Genomic DNA, 10,848 nt, shown 5'->3' with positions numbered 1-10,848 from the left:
TTCTCTCAAAAGGACATAATTCGACATCAGTGTTATTATGAAACTCATTTCATTACAAGAGCTAGATTAGAATTATCTTTAAATATTCAGAATTGCCTTGCTTTATATAAAAAATTTACAGTTGTCGGCAATATATTAAAATAAATTCGCTATTTGCATAATAAGTAAGATCACAAGTATTCGATAAATCGATAGAATCTCGCATTTCAACACTTTTGAGAGGAGACAGCTTTCTCAAGTAGAAAGACAGGTTCTTCCACAATTTACTAGCTATAACAATGAATGTTATACAAACATCAGTTTCTCTCACAAGACAGCTAGACAACGTTGTTATTTTCAAATTGCAACTATTGACTGTAGTCACACACGTACTTGTAAAATCAGTGCAAATTATGTCAGACTTATTCAAATGAAAGTGACACGTTGACTTTTCTTATGATTTGATTACACGATTGAATATTGATGAAGATAACTCTACTGAAATGCTTAATCATGATTGCATAATAAAAACATCTCAAAAATTAGAACAAAAATTGCTTTTGAATATATAAATAGATGCATGTTTCTATTTGATCTCTATGCCACATAAAAGCTAAGAGTAACCATATTTTTGAAAATTTAACGTCTCTTATCTGTAGCTCTATGCGTTTCTTACTGGCTTTTGCCGTAAAGACATTTAAAGCCATCACGAAACACCAAATGAAACTAACGTTTGTGCGCAGTATTTTTCATGTGTTAGAATATCAAATAGAATATTCATGTAAACATTTTCAAATTGCGTACAAATAATTTTATTTGGATGCTAATTCTTTGGGATTTTTATATATTCATTCCAAGAAAGTTGCAGTGCGATTGTAATCATAGTGTAATTATAGTGTAATTATAGTGTGATATCAAGTTGCACTGAAGATCAGACGTGAGATACATGAAATAAGAGGCGAAGTAGTGAAAAAATCTTAGCTCAATGGGCCCTGGTTTAACATGAAGAGTAGCGGAGGTTTAGACCATTAGCAATCCCTTGAACTGCAACAGAATACAGATTTATTAAAAATATTTTAATATATTATGCTTGTAAACAACGGTTAATTACTTAAACGCTTAAAATTCAAAACTGTTACCTAAATTTTCATGTGAAACCACATCTTTGATGTCTCATGAAGCTATACCTCACACCATAACTTTATTATCTCGACGTTTCCTGCTCCACAAGAAGACGACAACAACAACAAATCACTCGTGGTATCAGCTGCTCTTAAACGACACATGCAACATAAAATTCGGATTGTTATTTTTGTACTTTACATGAAGGTATAGCTCCAACTAATAGTTCACCAAAGTTTGAGACTCAAAAGATAAATATTTTTGAAGATATGGAGGTTTAAAGTTGATGCTTTATTGATAACGTATTGAAAATGCCCGACGAGCTAGCGACAGCTACCGATGTCGTTGTGACGTAATAGTTGACATTGGCTAAACCATTGAGTTCTATAATAACTGGAGCGGCTATCTCAAGCGCGGCTTTAGATCAGTGAACTCCATATATATATATCTGGAATGATAACTACAATACATTTTATAGATATAAAATTGAAGCCAAAGTCCTAGTCTATTGCGCGGTTTGTACGTCAGTTCCAGTCCTTCAAAGTCGAATATTCACGCGGTTTGTACGTCAGTTTCATTCCCCTGAGTACCAAAACATACACGGCCAATATAAACTTGAATACAAATTGCAAAAGCATAAACATATAAACAACATCACGACAAACAACAAACGAGGCCAACTCTTCGCAAAAGGTTATTTTTTACAGCTGAAACTTTACTACAGTGAGTTCGTTGTAACTTACAACTTGTAACGAGGAAAAACCAACTGAAAATTACACTGTATGCTAATAAGACAATACAATAAGAAAATATGACGAGCAAATATTCAAGCAAAAATTTTTCTTACATCGGAAGGTAAATTTTCAAACGGTGTCGGACAGTGTTTGTCTTTTTTTGTCATTTCAGTGGATTTAAAGATCTGTTTTTCCGAAGAAAAAAGAAACTTGAATATCTAGTTTCATAAAAACTATTGAGTCTATAACTCGCATTTTTACTTTTTACAGAGCGATTGTATTTCTCATCGATTTTGATAGTGCTTGAAATACTAAATGGTTGTCATCTCGATATCAGTAATTGAATATCCTTAAAGACTTTCATATGTTTTAAAGGAAAACCGCAGCGTAAAAGCAGATCGACTAAGTTCACCTCACCCTGCTTCTCGATTTATCTCTTTGATTCACTTTCCGTGAACCTTTTCATTCCAAAAATTTCGTTATTTTTACGCTCTGATCAAGATCCGAACTCTACCATTACCAAGGGACAAATGATTTAAAAAAATTAAAATGAACATGCGAGAGATTAGAGCCTGACGTGTGCTGACGAATGATGACGACAAATATTTTTTTGGCTTCAATTTTTGGCTTCGGTTATCATTCCAGTTATTCAAATGTCGAGTTCACTGCTTTAGATATCGGATGTTGTAAAAAAAATGGCGGATTTCGTCCGTTGCCGCTGAGATTTACCGAAATTGACCGCTTTTCCGAAAATTTCACAATTTCCCACTCCTTCCTGAGGAAAGAGTGAGGAAAATGTATATGTGTATTTGGGATTCGGCAAGCAATTTTTTGATGAAAATGAAGGTAAAAACCTTAAATTCATAACAGCGAGTCAACTGTGGTTGTCAGTTATCTGCTCCTACGAGGATGCATTTATAACTATCGACGAAAGACCTATATGTCGGCTACACATGTATGAATGCAGATGTGCGTCGTTTTCTTACCAGCGTCAAATTTGTTTGATCGATTAAACTCTTTAGTCTATACAAAAAAGTATATCATAGTTCATCTCCACGGTTCACGAGAGAGAAGTCAGCTTATTTGTTATCATTGCTATTTTGCCTCTTTTCATGCAATGGGCAATGGCTTTTTTCGCCACAATTGTAGGATTTTTACTTGTTTCTTTAAAAAAGTAAATATTAAATCTCTGGATATTTACGGATTTTCTGTAATTGAGTTTCATATGAAATTTCAAAAAGACTCAAGTCTGCATAGGTTTGGTAAATAAAAACAAACAATATTGTGTAGAAATTACTTTAAGTAACCTTTTTGTGATGTTCTGAAGTGCAACTGCATCAAATAATTGATATATGAATTGGGCAAAATGCAAATAATCATCAAAACACTTATGCTTCCAATGGTGTTTATAATTCATTTGTAGTTTTAATACTTCTACCTTTCTTTTTCACTTTGTTTTGTTTTTCCTATATTTGCAATAAAAGTGCACTATAATTTGAATGATTAACACAGTTTTCACCTCAATAAATTTAATAAGCAGTTGGTAGTGCATTTTGTTCTCTGAGTATCCACATCTGGTCTTTTGTTCATACAAGAATGATGAAGTGCAAGTAGATATGTCATAGCAAGGCAATAAAACCAAATGAATTACATTCCTATAGTGTACTTTTATGCTAGAAGCTTAAAAGCTTTTTAGAAATTAGAAAGTTATTGGATTATATTACCTCTATATCATCAATCTCATGATAAGAAATAAGAAGCAAAAATTTGTAGAAAAGCTTTGAAAAGTGAAAACTTTTCTTTAAAAAGCAGCAATAATGCATATGATAAATCTCCATTCTGTACTCTAATAGGTAAATAAGCTCAAATTTTTCTTGAAGAAATATAAGAAATATATAAGAAATATACAGTACAGTAACTTTAAAGGTTTCATCACTGAATCTTTAATGCTTCAGTATAGTGCATTAGATATTAGTAACATTCAAACAACACTCAACTAAAATATTTTGATAAAGATATGACATGATTTAAACATTAAGTTACATAAAACCCAATGGCTTATACAGTTTGAAGCTTCACATCTGCATCGAGTCATCATCAATCTCAGTACAAATGTTTACATAGACACAAACTTTATGGCCTTCCATTTTACATGTTTGTGAATTGACATTTCATTAAGCATCAAAACACACACAACCTTCTTGCCATCTTTCTTTGGATCATGAACTTTAACTTCAAAGCATTCAAGGCATCCTTAGTGAATCCATTGTCTCCATCCATAGAATTTGACCACAATCAAATTAAATAACTCTGGATAGGGCAGACAATAAATCAATTATCTTTACAGCATTATCATTTTTTAAGACTCTGCCTAGTCAATAACATCTTCCAGTCATCTTTACTCCTTGATCTTCCCTGCATGTTGTCAGCAAATCGAACATAACAAGCTCTGCTCCAAATCATGGGTACTGTTGGGGCTGATCATTTCTTCTTGATACTTACTCACAGAGCAAAATGTGTGCAGGATCTTTTTTGCTTTAATGAAACTATTTTGCAAATAAATGGGTAAATCTACCATTTCATGCATTAACAAATGACAGAAAAGTATACAGAATTTTATTAAGAAAAACAGGAAAACATCAGTATATTTGGCGTTCAAGTCAGTCTTAAAAAATACGATCTTTAATATGTATTTTATGGCTTTTCAAGTGCATGTATAATTGCTTTTCAATCGTTGACGGACTAACAAAACAAACAACTACCTCACCTGTGAGAAGCGATATGTTCTTTTTTGTGGAAACTACGACATCCAACAATTGAACGATTGAAGTGTTGGCATTATCAAAGAAATGCCAAAAAAGAATCGTCAAAGATTATGGAACTAACGATGTCCATATTCTGTGATATCGTGTTTGTTTTTGAAAAATTCTTTATAATTTACTATAGACACCAGGGGGAGGTCGAGAATATTATTTTTCTGCAAAGCGATCATTTCAGCGGAAATACGTCCGTTGGCCGCCATTTTTTTGGCATCTCGCCCCAGTAAAGTTAGCCCCTCCAGTTATTATAGAACTCAATGGGCTAAACGCGGTCAATTGCGCGCTTCGTTCAAAATATATTGGTAACTTCTTAACAACACGACAATTTAGCATGGAAAATATGGTTTATTGTGCCGCATTTAATTGTAAAAACGGTTCTTCTAAGAACCACGAAACGCAGCAAAAGGTTTCTTTTTTTCCGTTTCCCGAAAACAAGCGTATGCGAGATATTTGGATTGAAAAAATCCGACGCAAAAATTGGAAGCCAACAAAGAGCTCAAAATTGTGCTCGCAACATTTCGAGAGTTCGTGCTTCGTGCAAAATTTTGAAGCGATGCAATCAGTAGGATGGACAGCTGGACGGCTTCGCCTTAAGAAGGATGCTGTACCCACGATTTTTGAATACTCTGTGGAACCCACAAGTGTAGCATCTAAAGAGAAGCAGCCAACAAATGTTAGAACGGCATTTGAGAAGAGACGAAGGCAAGAGGTGAATATTATAGTTATAGTAAGCAATATTTGTTTACATTTATCAAAAACTAAGCTATATAGCATTACCAAATTGAAGACAATTTTATAATTTTAGATTATTGACGACGTTCTTGTAGACTACGACCACGACGTGTCGACATCGGCTCGAAATGTTTGTGCGTTTTACCTCAAAGGAAGTTTGTCTAAGATGAAAGATGTCAAAATATATGTAGACAGCGAAACACAAACATATACAGTGGTAACTAATTCAGACTAATGTCGTTTGATCTTTTCTTTGTTATTTTAACTCATAAAAAATTCCTTAACGTACCTTAGAAGCGCAATGTGAAATGCCAAGCAGCCATAACAATCCGTCCGCAAAAACACGTAAGGTCAAGAACCGCTCAAACAAAAGTGCCAAATATGATAAGTAGAGGTATAGACTTTCCATTTCGGCTGTTTTGATTTTTGTGAAAAATCCAGCAATACGATAATTTTATGCTAAGGTACGGAGGTTGAGTTCATTTCAACAAAAAATCACAGCACACAGACGACGTCATGTGAAATTGAACATTTTGAGGATAGCGCTGTATGGTCTGATACAGAAAGCACGTCGACGATGAGCATGAGCAAAAATAGATCAGACTCTCAATGTTCAAATGAGTTAAGCGAAAATGAAGAATCCGACAATGACAATGCAACGTTAGTACCAACTATCCAGTCACCTGACTATTCTTTACATTGCTTTTCTCTGTTATGTTTCTCAGAACGTTACGTTTATCTCTCTCTGATTCTGATGGTAATTTTTATGTTATAGGGAAGACGTTCAAAATGAGAGAAAATACATAGTGTTTGATAGTTGCCTGAGACAGTGAGTCAATGCCCATGTTGTGGTGAAAGCTGTTCCATTGTGACCAAAACGACTGGTAGTATGGTTAACGTACTAGCAAAATGTCATTATGGTTATGTTCGAGACTGGAATAGCCAACCTCTGCATGGGCGAATGCCTTTGGGCAACTTGGTCTTTGCTGCCAGCATCTTGTTTAGTGGTAGTAGCCCCAGCAAAGTTCTTCAATTCCTTCGTCACTCAGGCATACAATTTCTGTCAGAGCGCACATATAGCAATATTCAAACAGCGTATTTGATACCCAGTGTTTCAAATGTTTGTCATATGAACCAAAAGCATCTTCTAGAATCAATCAGAGAAAGGAACATTAACCTTGGAGGAGATGGAAGATGTGATTCGCCTGGATATTGTGCCAAGTATGGGTCATATAGCTGCATGGATTTGGAATCTAACAACATTTTAGACACACAACTTGTTCAGGTAACAATTCTTCAACAACTGTACATAAAACATGGTTGGAATACTCATATAATTATGTTACACAGTCCAATGAAGTGACGAACTCTGGAGCAATGGAACTTGAGGGATTAAAAAGATGTCTGGCAAAGTTTGATGAAAGTGGGATGAAGGTGAAGTCAATGACCACAGACAGAGATGCTCAAATCAAATCCTACATGTCAAAACAAAGACCAAAAATCGAGCACTACTTTGATGTATGGCATGTAGCAAAAGGTATAGATTGTCATAACAAACCAACCTTTTACACATTTCATCAATAATCAAATTCCAACAGGAATCAAAAAGAAAATTTTGGCAGCATCAAAACAAAGTGGTTGCAAATTATTGTCGGATTGGGCCCAATCAATTTCCAACCATGTATACTGGTGTGCTGCTTCCAGCAATGGTGATGAAGAACTTGTCAAGGTAAAGTGGTTGTCAGTTCTCAATCATATATGTGACATCCATGAGGGACATAGTGATGTACACAGTTTCTACCCCCCCCCCTAAATTTAGGGGGTCTTGGAATTTTCAAAAATGCCTTCTAGGGGTGGGTCGAAAAAATTTTGAATTTCTAGGGGTGGGTATGTCTATGTAGGGGTGGGTTCCGAGATTTTCCCTATTAGAAAAATTAAAAAATAGATTTAATGCATCTATGATAAAAAAAGTTAATAACTTCAAAGTTCAACATCACTCAATTTTTGCCCCCATGTTATTGCATCATCTATCTTCATATTACCCTATAAGGGACCAAAAATATCTCCCTAATTTGACACCATGTTAATGCATCAGCCATTGATTAAATCAGCTATTGATTGCATCAGCCATTAATTGCATCAGTGAATACATAGACTTTATCAGTGTTGTACATAGTATGCATAGAGAGACCATAAATAAGTCTAAAATCAGCTTTCCCTTAGAAAAAAACGAATTTTTTTTCGGCTCGTATGTAGGGGTGGGTAAGGAAATTTTGGACCCAAATGTAGGGGTGGGTTACCAATTTGGGGTGGGTATGTCTATGTAGGGGTGGGTTCCAACCCCTCTAGAAACTATGATGTATTCCCAAAATGTGAACATGATATGTTAGAGCCTAGAATGTTGATAAAAAAAGGTATTGTAAGCAAATAAATTTCAAAGTAACATCAACATTCTTTTTCTTTTTGTTAACTAACTTCTGATCTTAGGTTCAAAAGCTTATGTTGAGCTGTCTTCGATTGTTGAGTCCAAGTATCTCATGAGAGATATTGGAAAACTCAGTTATCAGAAGTAGACTTCATCCATCGAAGGTTCCCACCGAGTGGTGATTCTTTTTGCACCAAAACATACCCATTTTTTCTACAGATCAATGGAAGCAAGGTAATATAATTATGACTAGTGTATGATTACTTAAAAAAGTCATCATTGCAAAAGCAATAAGTTGCAATAGTTGTAAACATAAACTTAACATTCATTTGTAGATTGTTTATTGCTGCTCTTCATTTCAATGAGAATGGAAATAAACCTCAGAAAACAAAGAATGGTGGGCAAACAGAAGAGGCATTGATTTGGAGAGTGGCTTATTCAAAGTCAAAAGAAGGACAAGGGGTCATCAAACTAGTGAAAGTTGACAGCACTTATGGTTAGCACAGAAAAATAAACTTACCTTTTCTCAAAGTGCAATGCAAAGCCAACATAAATAATGATTTGTTTTTCAGGATATGTTAAGGACTTGATGAAAGAAGTTTTGTACTGCAGACGCATTAATCCAACACTCTCCAAAGCTCTTGATGTCGCTGGAGTGAAAGAAATACCTGTCCCATTGACTCACCACAAGTCAAAAATCAGCAAAGCTGAAGCCATTAAGCAACATAAATCTCGCTTTAATAAATAAAAAGAAATAACGTCCCACATGAAATAAACATAATTACAAATGAACAGACTTTGTCATACGCCATAAGCCCTACCATTCAGTAGTGTTGAGCATATTCAAATCCTTTGTATTCTCCAGAAGGCGAAGGAAATGCTTTCCGGATTTTGTCCACAGCACAAGAAGGTATGGGTAGTCTGTACTTTTTTCCCAACTTGCCATGCACCCAAGCCGTCCACTGTCGATACGCCGTGTAGCGTAATGCTCTGAACGATACAAAATTTTGTCTAAGATACTTATCGGCATTATACACTTGTCGACATACACGTAATTACACTTCTAAGGTAATATTTACTCGTTTTCTTCACCCTCAGGCATAGGTCCAATGTCATGTGTGTACACGACCATAGCTGTTTATAAGACAGCTTCGTTTGTACATACTGTGGCAAACTCTTCCTCTTGTTTGATGCAAATATGATCGCCATGTATCAGAGGATCAGTGTTGTTTACCTCTTGGCAACATATACTTTCCCGTCCTGTACTCATGACCACACAAAAGCCACACTCGCACCTAAAAGATAAAAACATTCTTTCTACTTTGGGAAAAACAATGAAGCATCAATAAAATGCTTCCATTTCTGTGAATGTATTCATCTTCGCTTTCCATTGACGAAGAATTGTCATTACTATGACCACCTTCCGCGTTGGCCAAAGGCTCAAACATGTAAGGTTGTACCTCATTGTTATTGACGACAATATCATAATCGGCTTCTTCAGAAGAAGAATCCATTAATTTTTGTTAAATAAAAAACAGTAATAGCAAACTACCGAAAGCCGTGCAAGAATTGCGTGCAAGTCGTAGAACGATATAAGAACGAAACTTGTTATGTCAACTATTACGTCACTCTTTCCCAGTTCCCAGACTTAAACAATCTCACGGCGTTTTAGCAATGGTCATCGAATATCGTGTTTTTACCGATTATAACCCTAAATATCTTTTTAAATATTTCGCGGACGACTTTGAAACTTGGTACGTCTTATTTTCACGCTATAGGCATTACAATAAATGTCTTCTAGCTTGCATGTGTCCTTTAAGAAAACTTATGTGTACATTGCTTGAAGCCTTCGTAGATTTGTGTCACAATATCATGAGATTACTGATGCACAACATCAATGCGACTATACAATACGTTTTTTCATATTGTTGTCTGCCCTCCTAGATTTAAAAGTGCACGACTTGACGCCTAATGAAATGCCAATAGAAATATTACGGAGTAATAGAAACTCAGTGTTTCTTTCTAGAATCAAAAGCTATCGCTAATCTGTGATACAACGTGTGTCAAGATCTAGAGGAAGTGAATTCAAAACAATTTCTTTAGCTCGTCGAATCATTGTCACTCTGTCAATCTCGTACCCAGGCTCTTTATATTGCGCTGATGGGGACGAGGTTGGAACTTTATAAACTACATTTTAAATTATGAAGGGTTATAGGAGGCAAAAATGACTGCTAATAACTGTGTTACGCATTTATTCTGAGGAATTTTATAACTTCATGTCATTCATAACATGGCAAATCCTCCCAAAAAATAGAATTCAGTTTAAAGTAAATGGTTTGAACCCGGGAGTATCGTTACATGTTTGTAAATATCGATCGTCCAGGTTGGTATAGACCTTCTCAGGACTATACCAACCTAGACGATCTACATTTACAAACATGAAATTCAGTTCATTAAAGGCACATTGTTTACAGTATTGAGAGATAGAAAGACCAGCAAAAGTATTAAAGTAAATTTAGTATTGGTAGTTTATTCAATTGTCGCATTTGTAAAATATCTGGTGTCCGATGAGTTTATATTGTGTAGGTAATAGTATAGTTTCAAGTTCAATTACGGACAGACATGAACGAGCAAGCTTTTTAAAAAATGTAACAAAATAATATACTTCGTGATATTTTATCACTGCGCCGCGTTTCGCTCTGTCTTGTTTCGCAACACTCTATCGCTTCAGAAGGGCTCGTTGCGCGGCCCAAAATATAAACACTTAGACAATGTTGTTATTATTCTTTGCATTGTTTTTGTAGCAATTACACAACTGCAACTGTGGAAGTTCTTGTTTACTACACATTAGCCTTTCCCAATGCAGACGCTCGTGTCTTCTAAACACGACGAGAAGTTTTGACTTTATGGATATATAGAATGCATGTGACGTCTTGCACAGGCAAATTTGCTTACAACCATTGATTTAAAAAAGATCAAGCACAAGCTAAAAAAGATTGAAATTTTAAATTCAAAAAGCTGCGTTTTCCATATGATA

At 35.2% G+C, this 10,848-nt stretch overlaps 1 protein-coding gene and 1 long non-coding RNA gene across 2 annotated transcripts; one reads left to right on the top strand and one right to left on the bottom strand.

The window, feature by feature from the left end:
• Positions 1–5,988: 5,988 nt before the first annotated feature.
• Positions 5,989–6,847, top strand: LOC124452097 (the record flags this gene model as incomplete). The annotated part of the gene is made up of 2 exons (XM_047002688.1): positions 5,989–6,671; positions 6,737–6,847. Coding segments are annotated over exons 1-2 (507 nt in total), but the record flags the coding sequence as incomplete, so codon positions are not given.
• Positions 6,848–7,742: 895 nt separating this feature from the next.
• LOC124450760 lies at positions 7,743–9,405 on the bottom strand. The gene is made up of 5 exons (XR_006950195.1): positions 8,891–9,405; positions 8,633–8,801; positions 8,332–8,546; positions 7,862–8,024; positions 7,743–7,779 (listed from the first exon to the last, which is right to left on the bottom strand). It is a non-coding gene; the product is annotated as an uncharacterized LOC124450760 (long non-coding RNA).
• Between the last annotated feature and the right edge of the window lie 1,443 nt (positions 9,406–10,848).

This window comes from Xenia sp. Carnegie-2017, unplaced genomic scaffold, assembly GCF_021976095.1.
Source record: "Xenia sp. Carnegie-2017 unplaced genomic scaffold, XeniaSp_v1 HiC_scaffold_24, whole genome shotgun sequence".
In the NCBI taxonomy this organism is placed as follows: Eukaryota; Metazoa; Cnidaria; class Anthozoa; order Malacalcyonacea; family Xeniidae; genus Xenia; species Xenia sp. Carnegie-2017.
Note: the sequence above shows the minus strand (reverse complement) of the source record. Positions and strands in the feature narration are given on the sequence as shown.